This window comes from Peromyscus eremicus, chromosome 3 (genome assembly GCF_949786415.1).
Source record: "Peromyscus eremicus chromosome 3, PerEre_H2_v1, whole genome shotgun sequence".
NCBI lineage: Eukaryota > Metazoa > Chordata > Mammalia > Rodentia > Cricetidae > Peromyscus > Peromyscus eremicus.
The window spans coordinates 71453948-71468053 of NC_081418.1; the positions used below are offsets into that span (position 1 = coordinate 71453948).

Here is a 14106-nt window from a genome sequence, read left to right on the forward strand (position 1 = left end):
ACATCCCTCTCTCTGTGAGAAGCTGGGGTTGGATCTGTCTTGGGACATGGCCCTTGGCAACTCTGATCTTTGCCAAGGGAATCATTTCTGACCTGGGATTTGATGGAAATGAACTTGGCCATCTATCATGATCATCTACACTTGGCTGTAAAGTTCCTCGATCCTGCCATGGGACCCGAGACGGACTTTGTACCATACCATCTCTGAGCTTGTCTTTCCTCCTCTGAAAGAGAGTGGTAAGGCCCCTGAATCCTACCATTACCCTTTGTCTGCTGTGGCAGGGTGCTTGCTCCTGTAGCTCTCAGTTTACCAGGCCTCATCTGCCCCTAAAGTGCAGCAAGAGTCAGAAGATCAGCTTCAGATCCTGTGACACGGCCGTGTGTCTTGGAACAAGTTAAGTAACATCTCTGCTTGGTTACACATCCGCAACAGAGAATGAAGAAAACAAAAAATAGTCCCTCCTTTGTAGTGTTTATGAGCTTCTAGCATGCACGCACAGATGCTCAGCTGCTAGAGGGCAGCCCATGCAACTCTTAATGTCACCATACTGTGGAGACTGAGGCTCAGGAGCCTGTGGGACCCACACATTGAGTTGGGGTCTGTGGGGATCTCTCATGGCATCTGTAACAAAGTAGATGTTAGTGCCCCTGTTGGTCTGAGGTCTGTCACCCTCCTGCTTAACACTTTGCTTCTAAGTCAAAGCAGAAGGGCTGTCAATGGAGCCCCTTGCTCTCTCATTGGCTGTTCCTCATGTCCTACAGGCTATTGCTATGCACTCTGATTGCATCTTCAAGAAGGAGCAAGCCATGTGCCTGGAGAAGATCCAGAGGGCCAATGACCTGATGGGCCTAAACGAGTCTTCCCCAGGTGAGTGAGGTGGCACATAGGCCTGGTGTCCTCAGCACAGGCAAGCTAGCTGTGCAGACGTGGTGGGAGGGTGTGAAACTCTGGAGCCTTCAGAACGCCCTCTGAGGCCATGGCGCTTGACATCTGCCCTGCTCAGTGACACTGGGTGGCTCTCCTTGTGCCAGTCTGGGCTGGGCTATTCTGGGTAGCTTAAAGTGACTTCTTTTCTCTTGGGCCTGGTCTGGATAGCAGCTGTCAACAAGCTTGTTCATGGGCCACCTGGGACCAGTGGCAGCAGGAATGCAGCTGTTATGGTGGTTGGGTTATAGAGTATCTGGCTAGATAGAGGCAAGGGTGTGGGGTCATTTCCTATCTGCTGGGTCAGGCAGAAACCAGGGTTGAAAGCAGAAGCCAACCCCAGGGCTTTGGTTAATGTGGAGCTCCTGTATCATACGCTGGATGTAGTTGCGTACATCTTTAGCTTGTTTCCTCAAATGATCCCAAGGATTCCAAAAAGTGCCTCCTAAAAATTCATGTCCTGAGGGAGAGGCACAGCTCCTGGGAAGACCCAGGGATCTTCTTCCAACTCCCCCTGCAGGGGTAGGGGAGGTTGGGTGGGCATCTTGGAGAGGTCATGCTTTTCTCCTGCTCCTGTCCCAATGCAGAGCAGGCTGGATCTGCCTAGGGGTGGGGATCCACTACATCCTGAGGAGTGTACCTTTCCCTGTGGATTCACTCAGCTCTTCTGAGAACAGTCTGCTTGAAGACTTTATTAATCTTCAGCCCAGTTAAATAGAATTTCTGCTGGGCCAGCTTTACACCAGCAGCTTCTTCACAAAGACTGATGGGGGGGGGTGCTCCCAGCATGGCGTGGCTGCTTCACTGTCAGACCAGAAGCGGACTCTAGCCCATACCAACTAAAGATACTGAGGAAAGGGGACAGATGAGTGTACAGTGAGAGGAAACTCAAACTCTGATCTAAGTGGCTACTTCGCGTGGGTGAGAAAGTGGGTCCTGAAAGGAATAGCTACCCAGTGCCTGTGCACCATGTGGGTAGACCCCATGCAGCCTGCGTCCTGACCTGGAGTCATTGGTCCCAAATGGCTGCTCTCTTGCCCATAGGGTGTTCTTATCTGCAGGCTGAAGCAAAAGAGGACAGGTGTGGGTAGAGCATTGATAGAAGGAGGGGCCGGTGGTGGTGGGAGGGGCTTCCCTGGTGGCTTTGGAGAAGAAGAGGTGAGGGCCAGGAGGAGCAGGGAGGAGTGAGTAGCTTGGAATACCCACCCACCAGGGGACCTTTTAGGAGGACATCCACAAGCCACAGTACAGATTAAACCAGAATCTTGGCTTGACATAGTTACAAGACATTCAATAGCTCCCAGGAGGTTCTGATGAGAAGCTAGAGCTATGAAAACTGGTCCAAGGGAGGGGTGGGCATCGGACTGCGGGTGAGACAGGGCCAATGGGAGAACACTGCAGGCTGTTTGCAGTCACTCCTACTTCATAGATGAAGAAACAGATGCGAGGGAACCCCGCACCTTGCTCAAGGACACAGTTCACTGCAAGTGGGGCCTGAATTTGGGCGGTCTGTATCCTAAGTCACTGGAACAGACTGCCTCAGGACAGCATACTCTGAGGCCCAGCATGACTTCCATATCACCTTTGAAGACACGTAACACCTCAATTTTCTTGGGTCTAATGGAGGGGGGATTATACGTAGCAACTGTCATCTGTATGAAGCAAGATGGCTTGAGGACTTCAGAGTCACTGCATCTGAGTCTCCCTCATGGTGTAGAAAGCTACAGGCTTTGCCTTTGGCTAGGTCAGACTTCTTCTGGCAAGGTAGACACCATTTGGAACTGTCTGGAAAGCCTTTCTGAAAGAGAGGGGAGTGTAGTCAGACTTTCTTGGACTGCCAGCCCCCAAATAATGACACGGAGACTTATTATTAATTATAAACACTTGACCTTTAGCTTGGGCTTGTTCCCAACTAGCTCTTATAACTTAAACTATAACTTACAAGTGTTTCTATTAATCTATGTTCTACCATGTGGTTCTTTACCTCTCTTCCATTCTGTATGTCCGGCTCCCTCAGTGTCTCACTGACATCTCTCAAGCACGTAGATTCATCTCCAGTTCCTCTCTACCCCTGGAAGGCCTGCCTAGTCTCTCCTACCTAGCTATTGACTATTCAGCTCTATTGGTCATTCAGCTCTTCATTAAGTCAATCAGAAGGCACCTTTCACATAGTGTGATCAAATATCCCTCAACAGGGGAGGGTTGAGAACCAGCCCTGGCTTCAGAGAACCGAGGAGAGGAGGGAGGGCAGGAGAACAAGCCTAGGTAGGGGTGGCTTAAGACGGGTGAGAACTGTGAGCTAGCTCTTACGGACTAGGTCCTAGCAGAGCAGGCTTGGGTCCTCAGCGTTCATGCCCGCACACAGCTTGTCCACCCAAGTCAGCAGTGATGCTTCCTTCCACCTGAAGATGACATTATCTTCTCAGAGAGTCCCTTTCTTGCTTCCTTGCCCATCATCTAGAAGCCCATGCCAGGGTGGTAGGTAGAGTCTGTGTGTATTTTTGGATAGGTCCAGAGATCCCAGCTCCCCCAATCCACTACACTGCAGTCGAAGAGTGAAAAGTCTCCCTGATTCCAGGTTTTGGTGGACACATGAGGAGTTGTAGAGAAGAAGCCCTTGGGTCTGTGTTCAAGGGGGCCTGCATTGCTCAGAGCAGAGCCCCGCAAAGGCAAAGGGTGTTCGCGTAAATGCCGCAGTGGTGGAAGGTCCACTAAGGAAGGGCAAGGGTAGAGGAAGGGAGGTCCCCTTGGGATGGCTGTGCTGAGTGAAGCATCCATCAAATCTGTGGCCGAAAGGTCCTATGGCATGATCTGCAGCAAACAAACATTTGCATAGGCAGCTTCTGGGCACCATGCCAGGATTCAGGGTCTAGGACAGCTAACCCTTGTTGTCAGTCCCCAAGGGAAGGCCTCCATGTCTTCTGAGCCTCATATGAGCCTCATGCCTGCCTCTAGGGCTGTCTTCACCTGGGTCTTCAGATTAAACAACCATGTGACCCTAGAGCAGGGGCCATCTCACTGTACTTTGCAGGGCCATTGAAGTCCCTAGGGTACCCATGAACAGTCCTTTCTCACCCACAGCCAAGGTCAGCAGCATCTGGGGCTCAGGCTCCAAGGAGGTGTGTTCTCCGAGCCAACCCCCAGCTGATTGTAAAGTGTGTCCAAGCTTGATTACTCTAGAGAACCGCCTCTACCACTGTGCCCACGTGATGTCAGGCATGAGAGAAAAGGCCACAGAGCAGGTGAATCAAGCTAAGATATCCGTATCTCTGGGAGTGGAACAGGGTTAAGAGATGTGTTGTGTTGTCAGCCTTGGTTGGGGAGAGTAGAGACTGGTAAGCTGTAGTCTCCTTCTGCCTCTCCCTCTATGTTGTCCCTGAGCACTTATCTGCACAGACACTGATAGGAAGTAGTGCTAACCCTGAGACATGCTTGAAAATGAAGAAGAAAGCCTGCCAGTTTGCTTCAGCGCCTGGGAGTGTGTGAACTCAGGGCAGCTTTTATACATGTGCACATGAGTGCATTCACTAGCTTCTCAATGTCCAGGCCACTTAAGAATGGTATGGCTGGGAAGCCTCCCAAAGCATCACACAGGGCAGGATTGCAGACCTTGGTGGTCTGGTCAGCCACTGCTCATGGCTCCTTTGTGCAGTCAGGAGACTGTAAACAGGAGATGTATGAGAATATGTAACATGGCACAATGCTTTACAGTAAAATCGAAAAGTTAAGTACACTGTGAAATAATGATACAAGTATAGTTTAATAGATTCATGGAGCCAAGGATTTAGTCAGTTAGTCTGCATCATACGTAATTGTGTGTGCTGTGCTGTTTCACATGACTGGCAATGAGGCGGATGTTCCCACCAGCGTCACCACACACGAGTGACTTTAACATGGTGACGGCATCACTAGTGGCAGGGACTTCTCAGCTCTAGTATAATGTTAGAAGATAGCCATGGCATACCTAGTAAGTTGGGTCTGTCGGAATGAAAGCCTGGTTTGTTGGAGGCGAGGGCCATGTGTGGCACTGTGGTTGGGGATTACTGTCTTGGGGAGGTACCTATATTCCCTCCTTGTCCTGATTTTCAGGGCCGGAAGTACCACCCCATCATTTTGAGCACGTGTTGAAGGGGTTTCTTGGGAAGAGGACCAGGGGATGGAGGTATATTTCACTGTTTTGTTTCCAGATCCCTGGATCCTGCATGGGACTTGAGCCAACTCTGAGACTGGCTCTGCCATGTGACATATGATGCGGCTAGAGCCAGAGGTGCTGTCCCTGGCAAGTCACATGGAGAGTCTCAGCCAGCTCTGGGTGGGTGCCCAGAGCTCCTGACTGGGGACTTCCCTTTCTGCTGCACTGTAGCAGTGCCCTTGGAGGAGGACTGGACCTGGGAGGGGGGCTGCTGTGCACGGGAACTGGGCCTTGTCTGTGCATGACAGGCCCTGTAGCTCCATCCTGTGATCCTTCTACCTGGATCAGGGTTTGTTTGCCTAGGTTGTGGCCAGCAGCACCCCCTCTTTTGTGAGGCTTTGAGCTGTGAGCACGGGAACCTGCCTGTGTCCAGGAAGAGCTGCCCTAGCTGGCCTTCAGTGAATGCCACATGCTGAAAGAGACGGGCAAGGTCTGCAGCACCGTGGCAAGTCAGGGGAGAGGTCTTCATGCTGCCTTTCTGGACTTATCCTAGGTGGAGCTCAGGTGCCTAGACCACCCCCACCCCTGACCCTATTGGCCTTCCAGCTGCTCTAACACTGACTAGGCCCAAACATGAGGAAGTGAGTGTCTATAGAAACCCTTGCTCCAAGGAACTTACCCGATGTAGGGTTCATAGGAACCTGATTGAGAGCGTGCTCAGACTCATCTTCTCCAGGAGCTCCTCCTATGGAACTCAAGCATGTATCAGACTCTCCTGAGGGTTTGTTGAGCACAGGTTGTTGGGTGGTCTCAGGGTATCTCCTGCCTAGGTCTGGGTGGGGCCTGAGCGTCTGCATTCTGGGAGGTCTGCTGCCAGGTGTGTTGCTGGCTTGGGGTCACATTTGGAGATTCGCTGCCTTCAGCTCTGCCCCTTTCCTTTAGCACTCACGTCACGGGAGGGGGAGGGGTCCTCATCTGATAAAACAAGAAACCTTGGCTGTCAGGAAATTGAATTGTTTTTCCACTCTCGAATTGTGTGCTCAGATGGAGGACCTTCTTTAAGAATACCTGAACATCCCTGGGTGGATCTTCAAAGGAAGGGAGGACCGTGGCTTTGTCTGTCACTCTGGTGTCCCTGGGCTCACGAGTTTTGAACTCTATGTGGAACTGGACAGAATCATCACCATGACAACCCCTGATTAGCTCCTCATTCTGTTCCCTTCAAAGACTAATGGCTCATGCACTCTCTCTCTCAGCTCCACGCCTAAGTAGGTTCTGTCTCCCCCGCGGTCACAGGAGTCACTGCCGCTGCTTGCTTGGTATGGAGTGTCATGTTGTGTCGGAGGGAAGGTGGGCGCACCCCTCAAAGTGTGCAGCACTTCCTGGCTCATGGTGCCCTCAGTCCTCAGTAGGGCTTGTGTGGGTTGAGCTGGGAGGGCTAAAGGTGGGGCTGGTGCAGACCTGGGGAGTAGAGGAGAGGTCACGGGGGTGGCGAGATTTGGTGGGGCAGCCATCAAGGGAAGCAAGCTCTGAAGGGATCGAGGCCTGCTCCAAAGGTGGGAACTTGAGCATCTTCTCTCTGAAGCACACGTTCCTGGCTGCTGTCTCGCTGTCCTGTCCTGCTTTTTCTCGGCAGCCTTCTTTGCCAGCTCCTCTTCTGAACCTTGGCATTCTCGGGTGTTCTTCTGTGAACTCACTTTCTCACGGGATGTTCATCTAGCTACCCTGGCCACCTTACCTCTTCTCATCTGGTTTAATTTTGGCTCTTACCGTGATCTCAACTCCAGCATACGTGAGACCAAACATGCTTTTCAACTTGTCTAATTCTCTCATCATTTGGCTCCTAACTAGTCCTTAGTTGTGACAGTCTATCCATCCATCTGCCCTTCTACCTACTGCCTACCCACCCATTGCCCACCTATCCATCTACCTACCTGTACATTCAAACATCCACTCATCCATCCATCTATCCACCTTCCCACTCATTTATATCTTCATCCATCCGTAGAGATGCTCAAGTCAGAACCAGGCTGATATCAGTGATACTTCCTTACCTCTCTTGTGTGTGAGTCATATCACACAGACTATGCGGCAGTTGCAAGCCAGCCTTAAAGTCCAGAGATTAGAACAATGACTTTTTTTTTTAACTTAATACAGGTCATCAGTCAATATAGTTAGCTATAGTGGGAAGACAGAATTTAGCTTTGCCTAGTCATTAAGAGACCCAGGCTCCTTCCTTGTTGGAACACTGACACCCTTTGTATGTTATAATAGGCTTTCTTTTGGGCCACCGACTAGCTCCCAAATCATGACACAGAGACTTATTATTAGTGATAAATGCTCAGCCTTATCTTATGCTTGTCCCACTAACTCTTGTAACTTAAATTAACCTGTTTCTCTTCATCTATCCTTTGTCTCAGAGCTTTTTACCTTTCTTTCATTCTGTATGTCCTACTCTGTGTCTGTCTGTCTGGTCCTGGGTGTCTCCCTCTCTTTCTCTCTTGTTCTCTTCTCTCTCTCTCTCTCTCTCTCTCTCTCTCTCTCTCTCTCTCTCTCTCTCTCTCAACCTCGATTCATCCTCCTCTTTATTCCCTGTGCCTGCCAGCCCTGCTTATCCCGCTACTGCCTGGCTATTGGCCATTCAAACTTTTTATTAGACCAATCAGGTGCCTTAGACAGGCAAAGCAACACATCTTTACAACATTAAACAAATGCAGCGTCAACAAATGTAACACATCTTTGACTAGTTAAACAAACATTCCTCAACAGTATGTGGTCTCAAGGGTGTTGCTGAGAAGGAAGAGAGAGAAAAGTAGTAAAGGCCCCAGGGTAGCTTTGGAGACTAGTTCGCCTCTTCTACTTCCTTCCTAAGGACTTAGAGTTCAGGGTAGGAGTCACATGACATGGGTGAGCACTAGCCATCCATTCCACACTTCAGCCCTGTCCTTCCCCGTGCCCTGTTGTTCCTGTCTCTAAACCGTCCTACACAGTTCTACCCATCTTTGCTGCCATTACCCTGAAGCAACCCCTTTCATGATCCCTGGGCTACCTCCATATCCGGCGTGACTTTCTGTCCCATTTTTGCCCTTGTGTTCTCTCTGATCCACTAAATTGGATCACCTGGACACTATCTTAAAAGTCTTCCATGGCGGGCAGAGAAAGATGCCCTGCTACCATCTAGAGAGAGATCCTTACCTCGCAGCCCCCTAAACCTGCAAATACGTGACCCTCCCTGATGGGGGACTTTGCAGACGATCTGGAGATAGCGAGAATGCCTTAGATGGCTTGGATGGACACAGAGTGATCGTGAGAGTCCTTAGAAGTGAGAGGAGATGGGAGAGTTGAGGAGCCTTAGGATGCCAAGCTCCTAGTTTTGAAGCTGGGGGGAAGGGCCATAAGCCAAAGAGCACTGGTGACCACTTGAATTCGGGGTCATTGGAAGGTTCATTTCCCCAAGCCTCTAGCAGTCTTACTGATGCCCAATTCTAGCCAGATGAGACTCATTTCAGGCCTCTTTCCTCCAGGATGGTATGATAGTAACTTGTGCTGCCCAATGATGCTGAATTTCCTTATATAAACCTCCAGCCCCAATAGGAAACTAGCCTATCACTCACTCAGCATAGCATTCCAGATCACTGTAAACTCCGTGAGGTCCAGACTGGCTGCTTTGGCTTCATCTGCACTGCTGAACTCTTTGTGTCTTCACTGAATCCCTTTCGAATGAATGAGCAAATGAGAAGGAAAAGCAGAAAGAGGAGAGAAGAAAGGATGAAAGGAGAGGAGGGGGCAGGAGCAAAGGCTTCAGTCGCCAGCAACGTGAACTGCTGAGCTGTGGAAACTACACACGTTCTGTGTCTGTGGTGGGGACATAAGTTTCTGTCCTCGACCAGAAAACCCAGGGCCCTCTTGTGAGCCCACCTCCTGTCCTGTCTGAAGGATGTCAGTCTTCATAGGTGGGGGGTGGTCTTTATAGGTCCTGGGGTCCTGGAGATCTTCTTCCGGGCTTTCTTGATGTCCTGGCCTCATAAGAAGACAAAATTGGGGGCATAACGAAGGACTGGGAGAGTTTCCAGGCTTGTGACAGGTAGATCCTTGGGAATCCTGGGCAAGGCACTTGGCAGACACACCGGAAAGTAGTCCCAGTGGCGTTTGCCGTCCCTGAGGCAGCAGACAGTCCTGTGAACTCTCTGTTCCAGATTCCAGCTTGGCCACTCACAGCTGGGGGTGCCGAGAGACACCGGGCCCTTGCTCTGACACTCGTCGATGAATCACAGCAGAGGAGACCACACCATAAATCTGGGTTCTTCTAGGCAGATTCGGAAGGGAGGCCCTGCCCTCCCTACAGCTTTGTCCTCTTGTGAACTTCATGCACATCTGGCACAGGGACGTCACTGAGAAAACTCTCACCAAGACCACGTATTACTTACCCGGCCTCCACCTGGGATCCCCGGCTTTAGATCCTGGCTGCTGCCACTCCTTGCCACTCATCCCTCACATCTGTGCCCTCTGTGTGGCCCCCTGACCTCAGCGTTGTCAGCTGGAACAGCAGCTGGTTGTGCCAGGGCCTAATGTTCCAATTATGGAAACATCTGCTGGCCAGGGCATCTGGGGTATGGGCCAGACATGGTCATGCTCCGTGGGCATTTCACAGTTAGCATGGGCCATGGCAGCCAAAGATGTGCTGTTGGGTCTCTTTCAAGGACATGATGTCACAGCCAACTGTGTATTGGCGAGATACCCTGGGTGGACGGGAATCCTTGATAGCAGCATGTTGAGATAGAGGTGGTTTTTCTCATCTGATCCTCTGAGTCTCTGTACACTTGAACTCTGCATAGAGAACTTTAACAATTTTCCTAGCTCCTAGAGGGTGTCATTCCATGAGCAGGATGCCACAGGCCAGATAGTCACTCATGTGAATACCAAAGCAGCAAGGTCTGAATTCTGAGAGACCTAGAAGCTGAGAATGTCTTGGGTTGCCAGAAGTCATGACTGCGACAGAGGAACCATGCTGTCATGAAGCCTGCCCAGGCCACCCCTCCACCTGCTCAGGTTTCCTCCGAGCCTGTCAGCAGCTGGCCATTGAGCTTCTATCTCCCCAGCAGGGCTGCCCTTCCAAGGAGTGATTTCCAGGAGCATCTAGTTGAAATAACGAAACTAAGCCCAGTGACAACCAACAAGCATGGCGTCATCGAGGTGCTGATCATAGGACTTTCTGTGTAGGAGCTCGTTAGTCCCCCCCAGCAGTCCTGGGAGGTAGGATGTGAGCAGTCACTCACTTCCTTATGGAACACTGAAGTTCCCCCATCTGTAGACCCTCTGTAGGTCAGGCTCCTCTCCCGAAGCTGTCTGATGCTGCCTGACCTGCTTCGGCACCTCCCCCACCCTCTGCCCCTTTGTCATACACTCTCCACTACGTCACTACATGTGCTTCCTTTGCTAACCCCAAGTGTGGTATCCTGGGGCTCCCTCCTCCTTGCTCTTCTTCACATCCTTTCCTTGGGAGACATGACTCATGGGCTGGAGAGATGGCTCAGCCATTAAAGGCTAGGCTCACAACCAAAAAGACATGTCTCACCACTCCTATGCTCAGGAGGAAGTATGCCTGGCAGGCCAGATAGGGACAGGTAGGCAGGGCAAGGACAACGGCTGTCATGCTTATGAATCAGGGTGAGAAGAACACAGATTTTAATTGTTGATGTGGGGAGTCACCAAGCCACACAATTCGCAAAGATTTTGGTCCTAAACGAGGGAGATCTAGGAGGAGGCTGTGATCCCAGTGAAAACTGATAGGTTTCATTGATGTCTGGAGGGAACCAAGCAGGACCTGATGATGCCCATGATGGAGATGGAGTAAATGGCGCTCAGGTATCTAGCTGGGCCTAAACAGACGCAGGGTTAGCAGGAGGGTCTGGGTGGAGCCCAGAACTCGTGCATTTGACTTGTCTTTGGCCCCTCAAAGTGGGGACATACAGCAGGTCACGAACGAACCTTGGGGTCCGCCCAGAGAGTGGCTACATGTAATTCTGTTAAGTCCCTGAGCAGAGTGAGCTCATCCAAGGTGAGTGGGCAGGTGGCCCAAGACAGGGTGCCTTCCAGAATCTGCCGCCAGTCGGGTGGGCAGAGTGCAGCCTGGCTGGAGTTGAAATTGTTCCTTGGACTTGGCAGCAGCCGAGAGGTTGTCGCTGACCTTGGTGAGTGCTGCTGCAGTGCAGAGGAGAGGTGGAGAGAGACGGTGGCCACAAGGGGAGAGAATGCACAGAAGGACAGGGGCATCCCGTGAGCCACCAAACCTCCCAATCAGGGCTAGTTGAGCCGGACATACTCTTCTTCCTCACTGCTCACCCCAGGAAGACTTAGTGATTCCCAAGTCTCTCTGTGTTCCGGTCCCTTCCCCTCTGCCACCAGTTCCCATAGCAAGGCTCTGACCTTGGCCTCCTCAAGGACTCTCCCTCCATCACCTCTTTCTGTTCCAAGTCTTTCCATAGTTCTGTCTGGATACCTTCTATCCCCTCAGCTGGGGAAGCGGTGACCTCACTTCAGGTGCCAGCTTTGATCCAGGCCTATGCTGGGAAGGAGGTGGGCTCTGGGGTCTAGCCTCGGGCCAGCTGATCTAGCCTCAACCCCACTCCCGTGGAGAAGTGAGCCTCACTGGGGAGGTGAATATGAGGCCAGATCCCACAAGGGTGGTGAGGCCAGGGGAATGCAGGTGTCTGGCAGGCTGCAGGTGTACTGTGGCATGGAGAAGAGTGCCTTCCACGGAGCCTCCTGCTCTGGAGTTCCTACAATGGTTTTCTGAACCACTCCTGGAGTGCTTTTCCAGGTGCAGGAGCAAGCCGTCCCCACATAGGAAGACTTACCTTCTCTCCTTGTAAACTGTTTGCCTCCTGCAAGGGCCAACCTCTGAGCAGTTCATGCAAAGTGTGTGTGTGTGTGTGTGTGTGTGTGTGTGTGTGTGTGTGTGTACTTGTGTGTGGCATGTGGTTGCTATTTGCCATTATTATCAGCTGATTGCAATACCTAATAGAAATAACTTAAGAGAAGAAAGATTTATTTTAGCTCACAGTTTCAGGAGTTCTGTTTGTGTTTGGGAAGGCACAGTAGAGTAGCTCAGCTCATGTTATGGTGCCTCACAAGCAAAGAAATGGGGAATGCTAGCACCCCACTAGCTTTCTCCTTCCTCACTTAATTTTACCCAGAATACGAGCCCACCCATATTCTACCACATTCAGGGTGGATCTTTCCTCCTTAGTCAGTCCTCTCTGGAGATGCCCTCACCATTACCAGAGGAATGCCTCACCATCTCTTAGGTGATTCTAAAGCAAGTCAAATTGATATTGAAAACCAGCTGTTACAGAGGGGCGTATGTGAGTACACATCTATAGTATGTGTTGTGCCCGTGTGTACCTGCATGTGTGGGATGTGTATGGTGTGTTTGTGTCTGGTTGTGGTATGTGTACACTTTGTGTGCATGTGGTATGAATATGGCTAGGCACACTCTCTCACGGTGGCTCTCTCCTCCAGGTTGCCCTGGCATGTGGGACAATATCACATGTTGGAAGCCTGCTCAAGTAGGTGAGCTGGTCCTTGTGAGCTGCCCTGAGGTCTTCCGGATCTTCAACCCAGACCAAGGTAAGTAGAGCTCAGAATCTCTCCAGCTGTGTTGATGTAGCCTGCAATCCACACAGCCATACCCCTGCCTGGAGCTCAGCTTCAAGAACTCAGCTGCCTGATGGGCAGATGGCAGATGGCAGACAGGATGGGATGGCGCCCTTCATGCCAGTACAGGGCATGGAAACACTTCTCCAACGTAGCACTAGGGCCAGGTGTGCATTGTCAGGTGAATGTCCTGGTAGGTGAGAGCAATCTGGGCTACGGCAGCTCTCTACTGCTTACCCCATTAGGGACCTTCTGTAAGGTAGATCATCCCTCAAGTTTCTGGTCTAGCAGATGGTAATGTGACACAGCGGCTGTTTTCCAAGTGGTCTGTAGGGATAAAGTGAGGTCACTTATAGAGATGCTATGTAGCACAGCACCCAGTGCATTTTGCATAGTCAGTAGTAAAGTTAGCTGACATCATCACAGTCACCACGATGATGACATAACCATGGAGACGTCTCAAGAGGCCTGGAGGAATATGTGCATGCAGTTGTATGACCAAATACCCACAGGCAGAATGGGAGTGTAAAGATTGCTGACAGATACCTGTGCCCACATTCTTCAACGTCTTGAAGTGGGCAGGTACCCAATCCTCCAGGCTGCCAGTCAGTCTGCCAGCCCACCCACCAGCATACACATTTGCTAAGCAAAATATGCCCCTGAGCCTTACTGCCTTCAGATGACTGTGAGGATTCGGGGAAGAGGAGCTGGAGTCCTGCTCCTCTAACCCCAGCTGACCAGGACACCAAAGAAAGTAGTCTAGGACATGTGGACATTGGCTTCAGAGATGTGTGTATGATGGCCTGTCATAGTTAGGGTTTCTATTGCTGCAGTGAAACACCGTGACCAATAAGCAAGTTGGGGAGGAAAGAGTTTATTTGGCTTATACTTCCATATTGCTGTTTCATCACCAAAAGAAGTCAGGACAAGAATTCAGGCAGGGCAGAAACCTGGAGCAGGAGCTAATGCAGAGGCTATAGAGGAGGCGCTGCTTACTGGCTTGCTTCCTATGACTTGTTCAGCCTGCTTTCTCACAGAATCCAGGACCATCAGCCTAAGGATGGCACCACCCACAATGGGCTGGTCCTCCTCCATCAATCACTAATTAAGAAAATGCCTTATAGCTGGATCTTATGGAGGCATCTTCTTTTTTTTCTTTTTTTTCTTTCTTTCTTTCTTTTTTTTTTTTCAAGACAGGGTTTCTCTGTGTAGCTTTGTGCCTTTCCTGGAACTCGCTTTGGAGATCAGGCTGGCCTTGAACTCACAGAGATCCACCTGCCTCTGCCTCTGCTGGGATTAAAGGCGTGCGCCACCACCACCCAGCGGAGGCATCTTCTTAATTGAGGCTCCTGCTAACAGAAACCTCTAGTTTGCATATTCAGTTAACATAAGAC

The 14106-nt window shown here is 50.9% G+C and overlaps 1 protein-coding gene across 2 annotated transcripts in view; it reads left to right on the forward strand.

Moving 5' to 3' along the window:
• Adcyap1r1 (ADCYAP receptor type I) overlaps positions 1–14106 on the forward strand; it is a 52463-nt gene that overhangs the window by 9265 nt on the left and 29092 nt on the right. For both annotated transcript variants that reach the window (XM_059257882.1, XM_059257881.1), the window contains exons 3-4: positions 762–867; positions 12578–12685. In XM_059257882.1, coding sequence (XP_059113865.1) covers positions 762–867; positions 12578–12685 — 214 coding nt within the window. The remainder of the gene's footprint in view (positions 1–761; positions 868–12577; positions 12686–14106) is intronic.